Source organism: Callorhinus ursinus, unplaced genomic scaffold, assembly GCF_003265705.2.
Source record: "Callorhinus ursinus isolate GAN/ISIS: 27379988/994484 unplaced genomic scaffold, GSC_fseal_2.0 scaffold36, whole genome shotgun sequence".
Taxonomy (NCBI): Eukaryota; Metazoa; Chordata; class Mammalia; order Carnivora; family Otariidae; genus Callorhinus; species Callorhinus ursinus.
The window spans coordinates 11129537-11152196 of record NW_027397098.1 but is presented as its reverse complement, the minus strand read 5'-3'; the positions used below and the strand labels follow the sequence as shown (position 1 = coordinate 11152196).

Sequence of the window (22660 nt, the reverse complement as noted above, 5' to 3'; positions counted from 1 at the left end):
AAAGGTTCAGGGTCCAGAGTAATTAAAGCCCCGAGGCCCCACAGCACACCTATAAAACTGTGGCAGGCACCTGTTAATTTCACAGAGGGTTTGGGGTGAACAAAGACATATGCCGCTGCTGCCCTGGGGTAGGCCCTTCAGATGGCGCCAGTCTCCTGTTCGAGAGCAGGCGTAGCGGGGACTCGTCCGGAACATTCATACATACCCTGTGGCCTCTGGAGACATTTACCTGAAACTATTAAAAAAAAAAACCCTAGCTTTTAAAAACTGCTGTTTCTACAAAGAGGTTTATAGCAGTGGGTGGTTGTATCAGTAACTACAAAACCAGCCTCAGAGCCATCTCCAGGCAAATATGACAGATTATATGGATTCCATACATATATAATTTTTAAAACATACAAAATAAGGAATACACATATAAAAGCATGCAGTGTGATGCCAGCCACATCAATCTGTGTACAAAGGGGAAAGCCGGGAAGGAAACGCAGCCCCGTGACCCGGACAGTGCTCGCCCCTGGAGACACGGGGGCCTGGGGCAGTTTGCTTTCCTCCAGCAGGCAGGAGAGAGAGGCCGACAGGACCGGGAGAGCAGGTGGAGGGACGCTGACAGGTTAAACATCTTCCACTGAAGTGGGAAGAAAAAAGGGAGGCAGTTGCAGGAGTCTAAGGGAGGTCATGGGGCACCCGGTGGCTCGGTCAGTTAAACGTCGAACTCGAACTCAGCTCTGGTCATGATCTCAGGGTCATGAGACTGAGCCCCACGTCGGGGTCGGCGCTGTGCACGGGAGCTGCTGAAGTTTCTCCCTCCTGCCGCCCCTTGCGCCAATGCATGTGTGCACACACTCTCAAAAGAAATCTTAAGATTTTAAGGGAGGTGAGAAATGACAATTATGTAGTAGTGGGAATTTCCTTAAAGAAGCTGTTGATCTGATTAAAAAGCGTGGGGACTATAGAACGGGGTTTGGAAGCCTTGCTGTAGGATAAAGCACGAGAGGCCCACTAGAAATGACCAAAGCCTGGGCAAGCAGCGTTGTTACATGAACTTGTCCATGTCCCTCTTGCTTGGAACGAGGCCTGGACTTTGTAAAAACCTGTATTGACGGAGTCAGCAAGCGTGTAATGTCTTGAGGGAATGGGATGGGATGACAGTGACGTCTAGAAGGCCAAGTGCGTCACGGGGAAGAACAGAGAAGGGAAAAGGCATCTCAGGAGTTCTGAATGTTTTAACAAGAGGTCAAATTGTTAAGTACTGTGAGGGCAAGAAGTATAGGAATAAAACAGCTAAAAATTGAGATACAGTGAAAAGTAAACCTGCAAATTGATACTGAATCTAAATTTGGTTCACATTTCCGTCTCTACTCCAGAGTGGATTCAGTTGCACGTAAGAAGAACTTAATACTGAAATCCTATCAGAGTGCAAATCTCATCGAACTGCTTCCTTATCACCAGTGTGACTCTCGAGCACCATCAAAAGCAGAACATTTAAAATGTCTGCTAAACCTGCAAATTCAGCACATCCACGCCAGGTTTGCGGTGTTCCTAACAGGTAAACCAACATCCTTCGTTCTGGCTACTCTAGAAATGTCCAAGTGCAGACATCAGATGCCGGAGATCTATGCGGATGTCCACCCGGTGTTTGCCTGCCGTGTCTCATAAACACACGGAAGGCCCAGGGCACGGGGTCTCGTGGGTTCGGTCTAGCAAGCCGTCCCCTGATGCACTGCTGTTAATCACCGCCTACACGTACTTAAGTGTTTCAGGTGAATGCTAACCCAGCTTTTTAAAACTCTGTAAGCAAGGACCAGTTGTCACTGGCGTTCAGCATCCCCAGCCCCACCCCTGGGGGCTGCTCCCAAAGCTCCACACCTTTCCTCTCTGGAACCTCTCCTCCCATCCATGGGATTAAGCAGTTCCATTAAAGTTTGGGGGGGGGGGGGTGGTGTGTGTGTGTGTTTCAATAAAAGGGGTTCTGATGCTTTAAAAGTATACATCAATAAATTTTTCACCAAAAAGCTATTTTTTTCTTTTTACAGAAAAGCCCACCGTCTCCAGAGAAGTCTTTGAAAATAGTGGCATCCTTGTTACAGATGTAAATAACTTCATTGAAAATATACCAAAAATAGCAGCTCCGTTTAGGAGTAGCTATTGGTAAGGACACTTTCCAGAACTCTCCTGTGTGAACGGGACAGCACAGATACTGACATTCGTATTTGTGTCCGAGGACACCAGTTGTTGGCAAACTCTGTTCTTTACCTTCTACATCATGCTGTGAATTTTAAATCTGTGCTAGGGGTGGAATCACTGTTGGTTTGGCTCAAGTGGGAATTTCTGAAGGATCCACCTACTTCAGAGTAACCCATTTCATCTGACACCAGTTGTCACCTGCAGTTCATCTTGTTCCCAGGACAGAAGATGCATAGAAGTCCCCGTTCGACAGTCTCCTGTTTCTAAAACATTTCTTGGTTGTTCTAAGATGAAATTATCAATTTTGTGTTTATCCAGGTGATCAGCTGGCCGAGACGGCGATGCCACCACAACCAATTCCTAGTTTCCTTTTACTTTGAAAACTTTTTAGATAAAACAGTTTTCTCATATTTGAAAAATCAATATTCTACAACTTGAGAGTTTTCCTTCATTTCTTTACACTTTGCTATAAAATCTTGGCCTTCATTCACAGTGGGATGTCAGCTGTCCACTAGCTTTGGGTTGCAGTGTTCAGTATTATTGTTTTAAATTATTTTCATTTTATACAGAGAGCCTTCAAAGCTATTAATTAAGCTCAATGTTAAAAAGATTTTTACAAACACGTTTACTTAGTTGTAGCAAAAATAAGTATTTTAACGGATAGCTTTGTTTTTGCATGTTCCTCTCTGAAAAGCGTTCTGTAGTGCATGTTACACTCAGTTGTAAAGGCTTTACCACCCTCGTGAAAGCTAGGATTGTATGTGGTTTGTTTGCTGTTATTCTGGCAACACTACAGTAAGTTCTGTGTTACAGATTTATAAACTGTCAGTTTCCACTTACTCAGTTTTTGTAAATACTGCACTACAAAATCAACCCTCTGAGGAAGAAAATCATTTATTTATGGTATTAGAAATAATTTCTACCGTAATCTTTAAACTCAAAACCAAGCAAAAAATGTTTGTAGATACACAGTATCTATTTGGAACAAGTTTTTGTAACTGATTTCATTTTTTTTAATAAAGACAACTGAAAAATCAACTTTCTGGGATTTCTTTATAGCAAAATTTGAATTTGTGGGCATGTCATGGCAGTTTTTAGGCCATCTGACGGAAATGACTTCGCTTCCACGTCCGTCACTGGCCCCACCGCCCTGCCCCGTGCTTGGCCTCCCGAAACCGGGCACGCCGAGCAGGGCGGACAGGCTTTCACAAGCCTTCTGGTGCCTCTCTACTTGCTACCCGAACAGTCCCGACGTGACACGGTCTCTGGCTTGGAAGCCCAGGCACGTGACATGACAAGAGGACGGTGGCTGCATGAGGCGCGCTGAATTGGAAATGACTTGACGAGCGACTGAACTCTGGCCGCTCGCTCATCTCTCAGATCGTGCCTCAGGTCTGACCCCCCCCCCCCCGCCCCGCGAAGATCCCTCCCATGACCCACAAGTCTCGCTCTGTGTCCACAGCCGCTTTTCTAGAACTGCTTCTACACGTAACCAAGCCCCGGAGTAGCGCACGGTCCACTCCTCCAGGCCGCCCTCGCCGTTCCACGCTGGCCGGGCACCCGTGTATTACAGGTGTTCAATATGCACTTCAAGTGAAGACTCTGAAAAGCTCCTGATATTCTATGTATTTCTAGCCCAGCGTGCGCCTCTGCCCGCATCACTAGTTGAACAACTAGGGAAAGGAAAGGCTTGCTAGGATTTTAGATCCTCTCACCATGTAGACAGCAGTGGTTTCTCAACTAGGGTCGCTCTGTGCCTCAGGAGAGGTGTCAAGAACGTCACGTGGGGGCTACTCACAGCGAAGCCAGACGAAAGGGATGTTTGGATCCGTCCAGATAAGGATGGAGCGCACCCTTCTACGCGGCATCTGTCAGCTGCACGGGAGGGAGCGAGCCGCTGTGCCGGCGCCAGGACGACACGCACGAGCTCTTAACACCAGGACACAAACACACCAATCGAGAAGGACCTGGTTTCCAGAGTCTGGCTTTATTTTGCAGTACAGAAATCATGTGGAGCCATTCGAGACAGACATCACTGAAGTGCAGGCTCTGTCAAATCAATACTGCGTCGCAGCTTGGTCCGGTCAAGAAGCCACACCTGGGATACAAAAGAAGCTTCTACGTTTACCTGCTTTACCACAGGTTTCTTTCCCCCTTGCTCTCATCAATTTTATCAGGTTAGAACACCGCACACAGGCTTCCTCCAAAATGACTCTCAGGTCTGCAGTTGGGTTAGAAATATAGGCCCACGGAACCCCAATGTGTGGCTGTGTTCCGTGGGCACGGTCGTTAACAGCTGACAGGACACACGAAATGTCCCAAGTCGTGGAATATTCAGTTGGAATCTCAACGCCAAGGGGAGAGACGGCACGCGAATGGTGCCACTCCGGCCGCGGAGGTGACACTAATTAAAAGATACAAATACTGTATCGGGTGCTCCGTATCAGGACCACAGGATTTTCTTAAAACTGATCCTTCACTGGGGAAAAAAAGCCAGTATCGGTTACACTGAACAGAATGTGGTGACCTGCCCGTTCTGAAGAGCCACTCCACGGAAACGAGTTACTACATGATAGGAGAGGGGAGGAGTAGTTACTGGGACAGTGCTCTGCAATCTCAGCTGGGACTGCGAAGCAGGCCTTACGACAGTGACTGCACACAGTACACGGCATTTGCCAGAGTGAAGTCTGTCCTAACGAGACGAGCGCGCGCACTGCAGTTTAGTCTTCCCCGTAGATGTCGTTCTTCTTGCGCTTCATTTCCTCAAAGTCAAACTCGGACCCGGTCATCCTCTTGTAGATGTCTTTGATGTCGTCACAGGTGGTCTCAAAGTGAGTGGTAGCATCGTATGTGCGGGAAATAAAGATCTGGAATGAAATCACAAAGATTTGAGGCGGGACGTCTCGCGACGACGCCTGCGCCCCATGCCCTCCCAGGACCGCCGCGCTCACCTGGCTTTCTGTTCCCAGGTCTTTTGGTACGAGGAGGTCACTGATGCTAACAAATCTGGAGGGAAAAGAATGAAGTCAGCAGGTGAGCTGACCCCAAGGCCACACTCAGAGCTTTGCCGCAATTCCAAGCCCACGGCGTGAGGCGGGCGGGCACGATGCCCGCACGGCCGGCTCCCAGCGCTCACCCCGCCACGAAGTCTGACCTCGTCTTGCATTTGAGCTCATCTACATGAACACGGCACTCACTTCTGTTCAATTGGTTCCAAAAGCTCCAAAGCTGGTCTGATTTCTTTCTCCGGCTCCTTGGTCTCCACAGTGGTGCTGACTATGGCGATGTACTTCCCCTGTGCGGCCACGTTGTGCGCGGAGGAGATCATGCAGACGTAGATATCTGCAAACGAGGAGTGTCATCTCACTGCCCAGGCTCACGAACCTTCCACCCGGATCGCGTCGAGGTGTGACTTAAAAAGTCGCTGGCAACAGACCCAGTCTTCTAAGCTTCAGTTCTAAATGGAGGCAGCCCAAGTCCTCCATAAAGCATGCCCGAGTCCAGCGACTTCTGGCCTGCTGGAGACTACGGGCCTCTGTAGCCGGGAGCTGCTGGACTTGGGCACATGCCCCTTCCCAGCTCTCTGACCGCTACCCAGACACTGGACAAACCTAACTGCTCCGGAGTCCTCTTCCTCTGCAAGCCCAGCATTTAGGAAGGCTTTCCAACAGCTAAGAAAGGATTTAAGTACCAAGTTTCGCATTTATTACAGTAACAAAACTGCCCATCAGCATAAGCTGTTCTTCAGTTAGTATAAGAAACCCGTCCGATCCCATGGGTTCTCCCTGTCTGCATGCCACTCAGTAAGTGCATCGTTTCCGAAAGGGAAGGTTATTACTGAGCTCCTTCACTCTTTTGAGGCTTTCACCAACCCTGGGATCTGCTTGGGAGCCCCTGAACGCCCCTCTGCTACGGTCCTCATCTTCCGTGATTCCGGTTTCTTACATAGACAAATAAACACAGCTCTGTTTCAAAGCGGATAACCCCTTTTGAAGTTGAACTTTCAATAAACAAAAGAGCAGGCTTCTACCTGAAAGGATGGTGGGAAAAGGTGGGGGGATGAAAACAACTTCTCAACACAAAGAGATGAGGAATTACAACTTTAGCCGTCAGTCCTGACCCTAACCACAGAAAGCTGTTTTCTAGCACACTGCTAAAATCAAATGTGAGTATGAACTTGACAAATAATGACACAAAAGCACTGTCACTGGCTCAAAACCACAGTGGGTCACCTAGTAAGCATGAAACCCCTGCAGGCCATAACGTTCGAGCCAGGAGACAGCGCGACCACTCAGCTAGCCTAGCCTCTCAATTCCTCCTTCTAGAACGAGAGAGAGAATGGAGGTCCAAAGTGCAGGACTAGCAGGAGGGCGAGGCAGGGCTCTGGGACTAATGTGTGCCTTTCGAGGTGAGGATGAGGGTCTCTCTGAGCTAAATCCATCACATCTCCTTTCCCATAGGTGACCTAGAGTTTCTTCACTATAACAGCAAACAAAATTAAAAATTTGGGATGAAACACAGCAAACTCTTAACAAAATTCCACAAACATCTGATCTTCAAAACTCACCTGACTTCCGATTGACCTGGTTCTGGGGAATGATGATCTGGCAGGAGTTGGCATCATTGGTGCTCTTGATGGGGTGGCTGAGGATGCAGATAACTCTGATCACCTGGCCCACTTTTTCTACCCGGTCTTTGACGTAGCTGGGATCACAGATGAGCTGCTTACAGCGAGCAACCTGTCCCAAAACATTTAAGTCACATTTATAACAATCACTGTCCACAAAGTTTTTCGATAGACTACTGATGCCACTGCCCCTTTAATATCATCTGTTACCTTCATTAGGTTAACTGTAAGTTATTACTGAACTACAGATAAAACTAGTTTTGCCAACAATCCCAACAAATTCTCCTGGAAAAGACCCATGAATTCTAAGTCCTATTCAAATATTTGGGAACCTGGTGCACAGTGTTTAGAAGTTACACATTTTAGCATCGGGCAGGCAGGTCTCAAATCCTGGCCGTACCCAACATCTAACGGTCGTTGCTAGGATTAAATGAAATACTGTATTTAAGGGCCATCTTTTGTGACTGTGCCCAGTAAGAAGTGAATGTTCTGTGACCTCCTGGGAGGAAGAAGCCGTGGGAAACAAAATGAGAGGGCACGAGAGGACACTGCACTGAAAAGGACTCTGAGGGACGGATGAACTCCTCCCCGTTTGTCCCTATTCCGTAAAACCCACTCTGCTAGAAGCACTAGGCAGATACGAGGATCTACAGTAATAAAGGTTCGTTCAGGTGGCCAACCAGCGGCTGTAGGTTACACGGACCTAACCCATGGAATGCCATCAGGAACACCAACTATTTTTCTATCCTTAGCTTTTGAGCAGTTCTACCTATCTTTAAGAGTTGTTACTTTATAAACAGGAATGAGCTGATTGGCAGACCCACAGCATCAGCCTCACCCGAGAGCTCACAAGGAAATGCAGACCTACTGATTCCGAATAAACACGGTAACCAGGTTAACACAGACATATATTCAATTCGAATTTGAGAAACACTACTGGGAACTCCACCTAGCGAGCTCCACAGCTAAAAGCCAAATTAAATAGTAAAATGCTCAGTAATCCCCAAGCCCAAATTCAACCAATAAATTGTAAATGGTATAAATAAAGCTAAATTTAAATGAAAATTCAGGAGACAGGCACCAACCTACACTATGTAAACACAGAACACGCACCACTAAGACTTCATCCATAATGTATATCTCGGTCTTAAGCAATAATCAACAAGTAGTAAGATTTTTTTTTAAATGAAGCACAGAATCTTTAGCTAGTCCTTAGTCATTACGGATACCAACTTGCCATAAACAAACCATATAATCTGAAATCCAGCATCAATGCCCAAACCACGTTACGTGAGGCAACATTTTCTTCACAAGAACATACTATTTTCAAACTGTAAAAGCTACTTACCTCTCCTTCAGATTTCACACCAATCACTTTTCCATTCTGCACAATGATTTCTTCAATGGGTTTGTTGAGCATGTAGGTACCACCATAAATAGCACTTAGCCTAAAAAAATTTTTGAGATGACAATAATTTATAATTGTGTCAACTACTAAAGTCTTTCTTAGATCTTGAGTTACAGGCAATGTATATTTGCTCAATTTCCTTCTAGAAGGCATTAGTTTAAAAGTCATTAAAGCTCCAATGATAGAGTCAAAACCATGAAACGAAGTCTCACATTTGCAGTTCTGAATACCAAGTCAAAAAAAGCACGGACGAGTGATGGGCAAACAGCTTATGTTGGTCTAATTCTCCTGCATATAAATAAAACTGAACTAAAAAAATAAATAAATAATAAAAATACCTAATCCGGAGGCCCTGCAGAGTGACTAAGAGCAGACACTGGAGAAGAGACTTGAAGGAACGAAATGAGCTGTGTGTGCGGCTTCCACGGCCCACCCCCTGAAGGAACCACCTCCCTGGTCCTTGTAACAGGAGCCCCTCGAACAGAAGCAGCCAGCCTGCAGTCTTGTTGGTTCAAGGAGCCAGAGGACAGAATTTGGGGCTGTCAAAGGAGATGAAACCTGGGGGGTGGGGTGCTACAAAAAGGGGAGCCACCAAAATTATAAAGTCTCTTCAAATCCTTAACGAGCTCCAGGAAGGGCTCATACCCGAGAGAGATTCCAAGCAATCCAGCAAAAAGCAACGGCTAAAAGGTGCCAGGAGGTGAGCAGAGGTTAGAGCCGAGGCCCTTAGGGACAAACGGGTCCGAAACTGCTGCATTACACAGCCTGGTACACACCTTGAGCTTTCCCCAGAAGCCCCAGGAGCGTCTCACCTCACCGGACCAGGACTAAAGATTCAGCCAAAAACAAAAACCGCCCTCCCCACCCAGTAAAAGGGTAAAGTCAAACCTCCAAAAGTTCCAGGTGAGTGGCCAATGATTTGCCGACTCCAACAAAAATCACCCCCCAGAGAAAAAACCCAGCATCTCTACAATGTACCAATAAACGTGTCCTGTACACAGTCAAATATTACTAGGCATGCAAAGAAACAAATGTGATTCAAAGTAAAGATTCGGGAAAAGCAATCAATACAAACAGGTACCCTGATTACCAATGTTATAAATCGCAGGGGGCTAAAGGCAGCTATTATAGAGAGATTTGAGGACAGACATCCTCATTCAAACACAGATGTTCAAGAACATATTATTATAAATATATTCAGTGGGGTCAAAATGAGTAAACCCATCTCAAAAAAAAACTGTATTTAAAAAACTGGGGGCGCCTGGGTGGCTCAGTCGTTCAGCGTCTGCCTTCGGCTCAGGTCATGGTCCCAGGGTCCTGGGATCGAGTCCGCATCGGGCTCCCTGCTCCGCGGGAAGCCTGCCTCTCCCTCTCCCACTCCCCCTGCTCGTGCTCTCTCAAATAAGTAAAAAAAAATCTTTAAAAAAAAATAAAATAAAAAAAATTAAAAACTGGAAGTTCTACATGTAGAAAGTACAGTACCAGAAAAAAAAGTTAAAACTCACTGAACGGGATTAAGAGCCTTTTGGGAATAGAAAAAGGAGTCCATGAACTTGAAGACAAATCAATAGGCATTATCCAATATAGAAGCATGGAGAGACCAAAAGACAAAAAAAAGTGAAAAGAGCCTCAGTGACTACGGAATAATACCCAGCATCCAACATGCACAGAATTGTCCCAGAGGGAGGACAGAGAAAATGGGATGAAACATCTGAAGAGGATAATGATTTTAAAATTCCCAATTTGACATGAACAATTAACTTACGCATCCAAGCAGTTCAGTGAAGCCCAAGCAAAACCACACCGAGGCAAATCCTAGTGAGACTGCCCAAAACCAAAGAGACTCTTGAAAGCAGCCAGAGGGGGGAAAAAAAGAGCCACTCCGCACGCGGGGACGGCTGTGACTGCATGCCGGCTCACTTCTCCTCGGAAACAAAGCAGACACAAGGGAGGGGACAGCAGCTGGAAAGCGCTGCATGAAAACATCTCAAGCCAACAAAAAGTCCTTTAAAAACAAAGCTGACAGAACCCGTCACCAGCAGATCCAGAACTACAAGAACGCCACGGGAGAGCTGAAGAGAAATGTCACCAGATGGAAACAAGGATTTATAAGAAAGAAGAGCAACTAACACGGTACCGTGGGAAAATGGTTACTTTTCCTTCTCTGTTCTCTTCAGTTCACTGAACTGATTGTTCAGTGCAGAATGAGGACACTGCACTGTGGAGCTGATTAAAGTACAGAGATGTAAAACAGGAACAGCACAAAGGAGAATGAGAAATGTAAAGAAAATGTTGCAGAGTGCTGCGTATATATGTAAAGTATTTAGCACATTAACTCCAAACAAATCGATAAAGGATGCATACTACAATTTGCAGAGCACTAGAAAATTAAAAATAGAAAGGCATGGCTGCCAAGCCACTAGAGGAATTAGTCTGGAATCGAAAAAAATATTTGATTAATCCGAAAAGGGAAAAGAGGAACAGAAGGGGAAGAGAAACGGGGCGGGGGGACAAACAACAAAACAACAGATCTAATCCCAACCGTATCAATAATTATACTAAATCTGTATGAGCTAAATACTCCCATTAAAGGCCAAGGTTGTCACACTGGATAAAAAAGCAAAATTCAACCATATGCTGTCTACAAAAGACCCACTTAAATATAAAAGCAAGCATTTGAAAGTGAAAGCATGGAAACAAATATGAAAGAGTAAGCAAGCTGGTAAGGTGGTACTTACTATCAAACAAAGAAAGCAGAAAGGAGTATCACCCGGTAAAAGAGCTTTAAATTGGGAAGTACACACTGACTGGGCTAAACTGAGAAACTGGTAACTCCACACTCTTGGTGGAAGATGCTCCCTCAGTAACGGAACTGGAAAAAGAATCTTAAGAACACACACACGAACAACCCTATCAGCTCCCTTTATAGAGCGCTGCACCCAACACATGCAGGATGTATGTTCTCTGCGAGGGCACAGTCATTCACTAAAACAGACCCTTGATTTGACCATAAACTATGGGGCCCCTGGGTGGCTCAGTCTGTTAAGTTTCTGACTCTTGGTTTTGGCGCAGGTAGTGATCTCAGGGTTGTGAGATTGAGCCCTGCAGAGGGCTCCACACTCAGTGGGGAGTCGGCCTGAGTCCCCTCTACCCCTCTCTGCCCCTCCCCCCACCTTCGTGTGTGTTCTCGAAAATAATCTTTAGGGGCGCCTGGGTGGCTCAGTCATTAAGCGTCTGCCTTTGGCTCAGGTCATGATCCCAGGGTCCTGGGATCGAGCCCCGCATCGGGCTCCCTGCTCCGTGGGAAGCCTGCTTCTCCCTCTGCCTGCCACTCCCCTTGCTTGTGTTCCCTCTCTTGCTATCTCTCTGTCAAATAAATAAAATCTTTAAAAAAATAAAAATAAAAAAATCTTAAAAAAAATAAAAATAAAATATTAGACCATAAATTACGCCTTAATTTCAAAGATTAAAATCTTACAAGTTTGTTCTCTGATCATCACGGAATCAAATATCAGTAACAATAGGATATTTAGGAACATCTCCAAATGTTTAGCAATTAAGCACTACACCTTCAAAAAACCCAAGGATTAAAGAAGAAAAAAAAAAAAAACCCAGAAGACACAGGATACCATAGTGAATGATACATATTTAGAGAGAAATTTTAAACCATTTAAATCCCATGTTAGAGACAGAAAGTAAAATCAATGAGCTGTTTCACCTTTAGAAACTTAGAAGAAGGGGCGCCTGGGTGGCTGTCGTTAAGCGTCTGCCTTCGGCTCAGGTCATGGTCCTGAAGTCCCAGGATCGAGCCCCACATCGGGCTCCCTGCTCAGCGGGAAGCCCGCTTCTCCCTCTCCCACTCCCCCTGCTTGTGTTCCCTCTTTCTGTCAAATGGATAATTAAAATCTTTAAAAAAAAAAAAAAAACCTAGAAGAAAATTAAACCCATGTAGGAAGAAGAAATTAAGAAAGAACAAAATCGATAAACTAGAAAATAAGCTACAGAGGAAATAAAACTAAGAATTTGGTACTTTGAAAAGATTAATAAAACTGATAAAATCCTACCAAAAAAAGAGAAAATATGAATGACCAATCACAACAATGAAGGTAGGAGCTTCACTACAGATCCTAGACACTGAAAGGATAATAAAACAAAATATTATGGGGCGCCTGGGTGGCTCAGTCAGTTAAGTGTCTGCCTTCGGCTCAGGGGTCGTTATGATCCAGGGGTCCTGGGATCAAGTCCCAGTCGGGCTCCTTGCTCAGTGGGGAGCCTGCTTCTCCCTCTGCCCCCCGCCCCCGCCTATGTGCTCTCTCTCTCAAATAAATAAAATCTTTTAAAATATATATATATATATTATGGACAACTTGATTATCAGAAGATTCAAGAACTTATGTGAAATGGTCAAATTTCTTGTAAAACACAACAGACGAAATAAATGGAACATCTGAGTAGCCTGATTTCTAATTCGTGTGTGTACACGCGCGCACGCAAATTACATCCAACAATAAAATAAAAGGAAAATACATCATAAGTGTTGTTTACCCTGGGAATGCAAGGCCAGTTTAATATCCAAAAATCAATCTATAGTTCACCATAGCAATAGCATAAAGAAGAAAATCTGCGTGATTAATTCAATGTCAACACCCATTCATAAGAAAACTCCCAGCAAGCCAAGAAGGAATTCATTCCAACAAAGCCATCTACAAAAACTCTATTAAAAAACATTTAGTAATAAATAAATCAAGAATGTCCATGCTCAACAGCAAACAACTTTACAATAAAGTTGAGACAGTTTCATTAACAGCAACATCTAAATAACATAAAACACTTGTGAATAAACGTGAATTGGTGCTGGAGCCGTACAATGAAAGTGTCGGGGCACTGCTAAGACAACACCCAAGTCCATGGAGAGACCAGCACGTCCACGGAACTATTTCCACGGAAATAGTTTTCCACTGAAAACTATTACTGAGAGACTTCTCCCCGAGACTGATCTACACATGTAAACTCAATCAATCCCGGTCAAAATCCCAGCTTTTGTCCTAGAAATTGACAAGCTGTTCTAAAATGTATATGGATATAGAAATGCAAAGGACCTAGAAGAGCCAAAACAATTTTGAAAAAGAACAAAATTGGAGCTGTCTTTCATTACTTGATTTCAAGACACAATGTAAAACTAGAATAAAACCTGACTGGCTGAGTCAGTGCAGCACCTGACTCCTGATCTGGGGGTTTGGAGTTTGAACCCCATGCTGGGTGCAGAGATTACTTAAAAATTAAAAAAAAAAAGTCCTTGGGGCGCCTGGGTGGCACAGTTGGTTAAGCGACTGCCTTCGGCTCAGGTCATGATCCTGGAGTCCCGGGATCGAGTCCCACATCGGGCTCCCTGCTCTCTGACCCTCTTCCCTCTCGTGCTATCTCTCATTCTCTCCCTCTCAAATAAATAAAATCTTTAAAAAAAAATAAAAAATAAGTCCTGAAGGGGCACCTGGGTGGCTCAGTCAGTGAAGCATCTGCCTTCGGCTCAGGTAATGGTCCTGGGATCGAGCCCCCATCGGGCTCCCTGTTCCACAGGAGGCCTGCTTCTCCCTCTCCCACTACCCCTGCTTGTGTTCCCCTCTCGCTGTCTCTCTGTCAAATAAATAAATGAAATCTTTGAAAGAAACAAAAAACAAAACCAGAATATTCGGGATGCTAGAGTAATGGCATAAGAAAAATAAACTAATGGAACAAAACAGATACATATCTATGGCCAACTGATTTGCTACAAAGGCACCAACACAACTGGAAAATAAAGTCTTTTCAGCAATGGTGCCAGAAGAACTAAATCCGGGCACAGAAAAAAAGAACTTCAAGCCCTACCTCACCTCACACACAAACATTATTTCACAATGAATCGCAAATTTAAACACAAAGCCAAAACTGAAGTTTCTAGAAAAAGACACTGGAGGCTATCTTTGTGCTCTTGAGGCATGCAAAGCTTTCTTAGATAGGACCCAAAAAGCACTAAACATAACTAAAAAACTTGATATATTATCAAAATTTAAAACTTCCACTGATCAGGAGACAAGGCACACACTGGGAGAAAACATCTATAATACATATATCTGACAAAAGACCTGCCACCAGCATTCAAGATCTCCTACAAATCCAAACCAGAAAAGATAACCCAATCTTTATTAGCACCACGCTCTAACCAGCTGAGCTAACCGGCCAACAAGATAACCCAATCTTTAAAAACGTGTAAAGACATCAACAATCACATCACAAAATCATACAAATGGCCAAAAAGCTCATGGAAAGGTGATCAACCTGAGTTCTCAGGACTTGCAAGGTCAAGCCAGAGTGAGAGAGCATGTCACACCTCCTCGGGTGATGAGAATCAGGAAGACGGACAGCACTGCGACAAGGCGGGGGGAGCAGCCCATGGAGCAGTGGGCCCCCCCCCAGCCCCCCGACCGCAGCAGGGCTGGCAGGCGGCACCACCACCCCGCAGGGCCGCTTGGCGGGGTCTCCTGAGCACACACCTCTATCCTCCGTAGCAACCAGCGGTCCTGGCCCTGCATATTTACCGGTCCACAGAGACGTTCAGTACTTGCACTCCCAGCAGCCCAACCTGGAAACCGCCCAGATGTCCAGCAACAGGAAACTGTGGTCCATGTACAAAGGGAAAACCACTCCATATTTTTAAAATGAACCACAGTATATGCAGCCACATAAATGAATCTCAAACATATCGTTAAACAAAAGCCAGCAACAAATGAGTCCACTTCGTCTTATTCCTTTTATATGAACTTCCAGAACATGCACGAGGAATCTACGGTGAAAGAAGTCACAGATGGAGCTGCAGGGCGGGGGGGGTGGGGGGCGGTGATCATGAGGTGACACAGGGGGCTTCCCGGACTAAACAATTTCTTCTCTTGATTGCAGCATTGGTTACACAGGTCTGTACACTTATGAAACTGAACTTTTTACTGTAGATCTGTGGTTTCATCATATATAAAGTTTATTTCAATAAAAAGAAAAGCACCTCACGGCTCACAGACCTCCCACCATTCCCAGCCCCGTGGCCTGTACTCCCACGGAAGGAGACCAGGTTAGTGACAGGCACTGACCTCGCAAATCCCTGTGGCAGCTCTCCGAGGCCGTAGAGTGGGTAAAGGTATGGGCTTTTGCCGTATCTTGCCAGAGACTCACTGTAAAGCTTAATCCTGTTAATGGTTTCACAACATGGCTGATCTAGATAGCTAAAATAAAGGAAATAAATATTAGAAAATAAATATTTAAAATGTTTTTCTAAAAAGATTTTATTTCACTACTTTCACACATTACCTAAAAGGTCCTAACACTAATTTACAGCTGGAACCTTTCATAATATAACATGGTTATCTACTTGTTTTGTTAGAACTTCCATTCTGGAGAACTGAGAAATTTGGTGACAGTTCCAAGAAAAATATAAATCTAAAACCCAAAACACTTACTCATCGGTTCTGTAAAGTGCCAGGGCATGGCCAGTAAAATCTATGACATCTTGTCCCAAGTCAAATTTCTTGTACACCTCTCGCATTGCAGTCTTCTTAGGATCGATGCCCTCAAAAGTTCTGGGATCTTTCTCATCAAAGTTGGCAACATACACTAGGAATTTTCTGAAGCGACGTTTTTCAAACAGTCCCATTAAGCCTAAAGAATTTGTCAAAAAGCAAACATTCACACTAGGACACTGTGGAAAAGACAGTGTGAGAGGCAAGGTTAAATGTGCCACATTATGATCTGAGGCTTCCCTAAGGAAGTGTGTGGCGTTAAGACAGAGGCTTGTACACAGTATGGCTTCCACCTTCACTACGCTTTCTGATAAACCAACATAATTACAACAGATCAGTTATTAAGTCTTCAATTCTACAATCTCAAGTAATTATAACCAGTACTTAATTAAATGGAATATATTTAATTATGTCTCTTATTAGGAACAAGGCAAATATGACTATGAAAAAACTATTATTCACAACAGCATCCACCTGAATGTTCTTCTTTTGACAACTCTGATCTATACTCAGCCAACTGCCTAAAATTCTGAATGCTCCTCCTTTCTCTGTGTGCTAACATTCACTCCAGCATTTCACAGAAAAGATGATTATGCTGCCGGTCACTTACTTTAATAAAGTCCTAGATAATCAGTTAACCACTTTTTATACTAAAAAAAAAAGCTAGGGAGACAGGTATAAACTACTTCATAAACCCTCAGCTCTCTTACTGGTCAGCAGTCCTACTTGAGTATACAGCTGCTAGGAAGACAAGACCAAAGGGAAAAAATGTTCTGGCTCTATCCCCTTTCCTAAACTATGTGACTACTTTAAAAACAACAAACTCTCATCAACAGTGTAATGGTTTAATATTTTGAATATTGTTTCCCCCAAGACTATAGTTGAAATCAACAAAACTGAAAATTAAAATGATCATGAGGCCACTAATGATATCTGACTACACTTAACATGTTTAAATTATATTTACAACCTAGCTTTAAAAAAAATGGACGGGGGCACCTGGCTGGTGCAGTTGGTAGAGCCTGGGACTCTTGATCTCAGGGTCATGAGTTCAAGCCCACATTGGGCATGGAGCTTACTTTAAAAGGATGAATGCATGCATGCATGCATGAAAAAATATTTTTAAAACATTAAAAAATAAAAAAATGGGACAGAAAGTACAAGGCTAAAAAAAAATATTCTATGACCACACAAGCACCAACTTACGTTTAGTTGTCAGGAGTGAAAATAAGACCACCAATATAATACAGTTCAATTTTCCCTCTGACAATGCCTGATCGCCCTATTTAAAACTGTGCCCCCCACGTCCCTTCACCTCTCCTCACAGCATTGTCACCATCTCATGTCCTCTTCCGTATTTATAGCCTGTCTCCCACTAATTTAAGCTCGAGAAAAAAAAGCATTTTTTGTTTACTTTCCCCTTCTGCTGAACCTGCCCTACCCTGAACCTAGAAGGGTACATGACACGTAACCACATACTCCATGTTCAATTCACATACTGTCTGATGCAAGCAAATATAAGAGAAGTTATCCACATACCGGATTTACAATACAGAAAGAAAAACGTTCAACTATATGATAAAAGAGTCAGAAAAAAATCTTTTTCCAAATTACTCCGTTTTCTGAGTAGTATCTTCACATCATTTCAAATGTTTTACTTTCCTTCCTTCACTTGCACACTGAGGTTTATTTACCAAAAAAAATACTTAGGTCAAGACATTTAAAACACTGAAAGTTACAAAATCCAGAGCGGTTTCATGAAGAGAATGAAAGCTTTCAACAGATACAAGATTGACCATGGAGAATGGGAAGAATACTGTTAAAATGTCCATACTTACCCAAAGATTCATTGTGGTCCCTATCAAAATACCAACAGCATTTTTCACAGAACTAGAATAATACTAAAATTTGTGCCAAACCACAAAAGGCCCTGAAAAGCCAGAGCAACCTTGAGAAAGAAGAATAGCGCTAACGGTATCACCATGCCAGATTTTAAGACTTATGACAAAACTGTACTGATCAAAACAGTCTGGTACTGGCACAAAGAGAGACCCACGGATCAGTGCAGCAGGACAGAGCCTCACGTCCATGAGCAACTGATCTACGACAAAGGAAGCACGGCTATCCAGTGGGGGAAAGACAGTTTCTTCGACAAATGGCACTGGGAACACTGGGCAGCCACATGCACACCACACACCATACACAAAAATAAACTCACAATGGATTAAAGATCTAAATGTAGACAGGAAACCATAAAACACCTAGAAGAAAAGACAGGCAGTGATTTCTCTGACATCGGCCACAGCAACTGTCTTCTACATGTTGGACTATACCAAAATAAACAGCTTTTGCCCAGGAAAGGAAACCATCAATGAAACAAAAAGGTAGCCTATGGAATGGGAGAAAATATTTGCATATGATACATCTGATAACGGGCTAAATCCAAAATACATAAAGAACTTAACTTATACAACCCAATATCAAAAAAAAAAGTCTGATGAAAAAATGGGCAGAGCAACTTAATAGAACTTTTTCTATTTCTGAGGATAACCAGACACAAGAGAAGATGCCCCAAATCACTCATCATCAGGGAAATGCAAATCAAAACTGCAATGAGATCTTGCCATTTGTGACAACATGGATGGACCTAGAGGGTATTATGCTAAGTGAAATAAGAAAAAAAAAAACACCATACGATTTCACTTACAAGTAGACTATAAAAACACAATAAATGAATAAACAAACTTACAAAAAGCAGAAACAGACCCATAAATACAGAAAACAAACTGATGGATGTCAGGAGTGGAGGGATGGGAGGCTGGGCAGAATGGGAGAAGGGGAGAGGGAGGCCCGGGCCTCCAGTCCCGGCATGAATACGTCACAGGGATGAAAGGTCAGCACAGGGAGTATAGTCAGAGGGCTGTACCAGCGCTGTGTAGTGACAGACGGCAGCTACACGTGGCAGCGAGCAGGGCACAGACTTGATGAACCACCATGTTGAACACCCGAAACTAATGGAACATTGTGGGAACCATACTTCAATTAAAAAAAAAAAAAATCTGACCACAGCATTAAAAAAAAAAAGTGAGAGTGGAAATCAGTGTCAAAAATCACTCCTGAAGTACAGTACCCAGTACACAACCTGCCGGTGGACCTAACTGACCTAATTCCGGCTGCTGCAGGCCACCCCGGCCTGGAGGTCACTCAGCTCTGCACCGGGAAAGGTGATTCGCTGCTGGCAAAGGTGCGCAACATAAAGAGGGCTCCGCGCAGTTAAGAGTGAGAATAAATAAACAAGCTAGAGATTTAAATTAAGACAGAAGAATTTGCTGGACACATTTCAAAGCCATTCATGAAAACTTCTTGAAACAATTCTGGACATATCCATGTTCAACATGACTTTAGGGGGTCAAAGATACTTCTGTTGTGATTAAAATAACGCTTGACCAATCACCAAATATTTACTGGAACCTTGAGGTTTCACATGAACTGCCACAAGAACCAACAGTGAGTACAGGTCCTAAAAAAGCCAGTGTAACCTTAGGCCATGTGAACAGAAATATACTGTGCTAGAAAAGTTCTAGTCTCACTGAGACTGAGTGAGCAGACAACGCTTGGAGTTGTCAAACAACTTTGTCTAGGTTGGCTGCTGGCTCCCACGGTATTGTACACTGGATAATCTGGACAAATCAGAATTCCCAGAGAAAAGTGGCAAAGAGTGGCATATTATGTAAGAAACAACTATGGGATGGAAGCTAGAAATGTTTAGTATTAAAAAAAAAAAAAGAACTAGAAGGTAGAGGATAGTTGTTAAAATAGCTTTTAAAAATCTGTATTTTTATACTATATAATTATAGGTTACGAGTACAGGGTTCTAGAGTCAAACAAATCTGGCCTCAGACCAGTTCTATCAGTCATGAGCTTTGCTACTTTGGGCTTTGCTTTTCTACTTGTATACTTCAGTTTTCCCATCTGTAAACTAAAGATGCTAGTACCCACATCTCAGAGAGGCAGCAAAGGGTGGAGAAAACCCATAAAGGCCTTAGTACATACACGCCTACACATAATGTCCAAAAAATGTCAGCTATTATTAAAATTATAAAATAATTGTTCTTGTTCATCCTTCTGAACTTCTCCACTTCTACACCTTTCCTTACACATTCGTTCTGCCGAGGATTTTCCTGCCTGCCATTCTGACTTCAAGATCTTATTCGTTAACAGAAAACCAGTTGCCAAGAAGACAGGGATCTGGTAAAAATTCATACAACTGCATACTAAAACAGGTAAATTCTACTGTATGTAAGTCATACCTTTCAACATTTTGTCCCCTGATAGCAAGAAGGAAATAAATGGAGTTAGAGAAGTTGCCAAAGTAATTCAAATTAGGTTTTTAGGTGAGAGAAGTTTCCCACACTCAAGCCAAAATAATCCCTGAGAATTTACTGGCACTTCTCCCAAACCAAACAGCTCCCTCCCCTAAACTCCGGGAGCGTTTACTATAGAAAATTCATCCACCCATTAGCTATCCAAATTCTCCTTTCTCAAACTGCTCTGTGCAACAACTCAAACATGTCTTTTTTAGGGATGTTTGCTATTGAAAAGACGTAGGAATAGAAAATGTTAACCAGGAACCTCTGGTTGAGCCAAGAGAGGAAATAATTTTGAGAAAAGAATAAAATCACTCCATACTCACTGGGAATTCCTAAAAACAGATTTCAGAGAATGACAATAGCAACAATTAGAAGATTAGTTTCACCAGAACAAAGTTCTTTCTTTTTTGGCAGGTTGGCTAAGACGCAGGTGGTCAGCTCAGTACAGTGATGGAAGTACACACGCGCTGGAGTAATATTACCAGAGGTTCGACTAATCTTCCCACTTACGTAACTAGGGGATTTCAGGCCTGAGTTCCCTCTTCTGTAACATGGAAACTCTACCCTGTGAAGGTGTTTCAAAAGTCAAATAACAAAATGAATGTGAAGTGTTCAGCACAGTGCCTAGCACACAGGAAACACCCAAAAAAACAGTAACTCTTATGAATTATCATTAGTATGAAAAGAGCATCAGCTGACCCACACCAGCACCAAGTTCCACTTAACCCTCTCTGAGCTTCGGAGGTAGGGGTTTTTGAACATTCTCTTCAATGATGTACTCTCAACTGCCCAGAACAGACATTCAATAAATACTGTTAACTGGATGAGTGGACAGATGGCTGTCAAGACAGGGGACATTAAATGTGATCTCTAAGATTCCTTTCCTTTGTAAAATCTCAATGTTCTGAGAAAATAAAATAAAATTACTTACTAGAGGCCAGGGCTTCTGCTTCAGTGGAAGGAACCTTGTAGATTTTTCCTCCCTTATAGACAAAGCTCCCTTCAGTCACTTTGAAATCCAGATAGCGAGTGACCTCTGTATAAAGCAGCATCTTAACCAGCTGACCTAAAAAAGTCCCAAAATTCAAACTGTAACTTAAGTCTTACTACCTTCAAAAACCAGCAGAAATAAAAGTACATTTATTGTTGGCTTATAATAATGGCTTCCCAGTTTTTTCTAACATCATCCAACAACCCCTACCAAAAAGTCTCGAATGCCATGTTCTAAACGGGACAATCAGAATGCATACCTATTGCTGAGCATATTTAGAAGTATGTTTTTAATGTTACAACTTCAAGATTAATAACTTCATCAACTTGGTTTTGTAAAATCTATATGCATAATTATTAGAGGTATGAAGTTTAGAATTATAGTACTACTGCAAATAGGTTTGAATTTCCTGTAAGTTCCTATTATAAAGAGAGGCAACTAAAAGGCAAAAATTTTCAATCTTCACTAATTAAATGAATATTAATTTCATGGGCGCCTGGGTGACTCAGTCAGTTGAGCATCCGACTCTTCATTTCCGCTCAGGTCACGATCTCAGTCATGAGATCAGAGCCCCGCCCCGGGCTCCAGGCTGTGCATGGTGCCTGCTTGGGATTCTCTTTCCCTCTCCCCTGTCCCTCTCTAAAATAAATAAATAAATCTTCAAAAAAATAAATAAAAAATATAATGAACATTGATTTCAGATAGAGAATAAAACCAGGCATACAATTAAAAATATCATCTGTCTATACACCAAAGAAATTTAGTCTCAAACAGGATAACAAATAAATTAACTTATAAGGTAAAATAGGTGAATTTATTTTTATAATGAAAAAATTAAACTATAAAACCATTAATAGCAAATATTAGTATTTTTATAACCTTGAGGTAAAGAGAAAAATTTTAAGCATACCCTTCCAAATCAAAAACAATAAAAAGAAAAATCAATCTATATAGCTACATGAAAAGTAAAAGCTTATGTACAAAAGAAAAATACAACACAGCTACATACAAACCAATCACAGATTGGAAAAGATACCTTCAAATACACTAGGAGTATTTATTCCATGGTCTTTATAAAGAGCTCTTTCACATCAATAAGGAAAAATTTAAAAACCTCAAAAGAAAAATGTACAAAGCCTAAGGCTGGCCAATATGAAAGTCAATAAACATCTAGAAATCATTTCACTCTCTAACAAATAGATACTTTTAAAAAATCCATGGGGCGCCTGGCTGGCTAATGTGGAAAGCATGCAACTCTTGATCTTGGGGTCATGAATTCAAAGCCCCAAGTTGAGCGTGAAGCCAACTTAAAATAAATAATCGATCCATTATTTTGCCTTTAGGTATGACAAAGTGACAAAAATTTAAATGAAGATGGGGCGCCTGGGTGGCTCAGTAGGTTAAGCATCTGAGTCTTGGTTTCGGCTCAGGTCATGATCCCAGAGTCGTGATATCGAGCCTTGACTGCAGCTCTGTGCTCAGCGGGGGGAAAGGGAGGTCTACTTCAGATTCTCTCTCCCTCTTCCTCTCCTTCTG

General features: G+C 42.9%; 2 protein-coding genes across 12 annotated transcripts in view; one reads left to right on the top strand and one right to left on the bottom strand.

Annotated features, from left to right (window-relative positions):
- The window catches only part of TASOR2 (transcription activation suppressor family member 2), a 72980-nt gene extending 69758 nt beyond the window's left edge, over positions 1–3222 (top strand). For all 11 annotated transcript variants that reach the window (XM_073879961.1, XM_073879960.1, XM_073879955.1 and 8 more), the window contains 2 exons: positions 1365–1546; positions 2034–3222. In XM_073879961.1, coding sequence (XP_073736062.1) covers positions 1365–1546; positions 2034–2152 — 301 coding nt within the window. In that variant the 3' untranslated portion in view covers positions 2153–3222. The remainder of the gene's footprint in view (positions 1–1364; positions 1547–2033) is intronic.
- A 918-nt stretch (positions 3223–4140) lies between these two features.
- The window catches only part of GDI2 (GDP dissociation inhibitor 2), a 31411-nt gene continuing 12891 nt past the window's right edge, over positions 4141–22660 (bottom strand). Inside the window, exons 4-11 of the mRNA XM_025853516.2 lie at positions 21065–21199; positions 15704–15902; positions 15338–15469; positions 8160–8259; positions 6752–6923; positions 5382–5526; positions 5136–5190; positions 4141–5051 (exon numbers count right to left, since the gene is read on the bottom strand). Of these exons, the coding sequence (XP_025709301.1) occupies positions 4905–5051; positions 5136–5190; positions 5382–5526; positions 6752–6923; positions 8160–8259; positions 15338–15469; positions 15704–15902; positions 21065–21199 (1085 nt within the window). The 3' untranslated portion in view covers positions 4141–4904. The remainder of the gene's footprint in view (positions 5052–5135; positions 5191–5381; positions 5527–6751; positions 6924–8159; positions 8260–15337; positions 15470–15703; positions 15903–21064; positions 21200–22660) is intronic.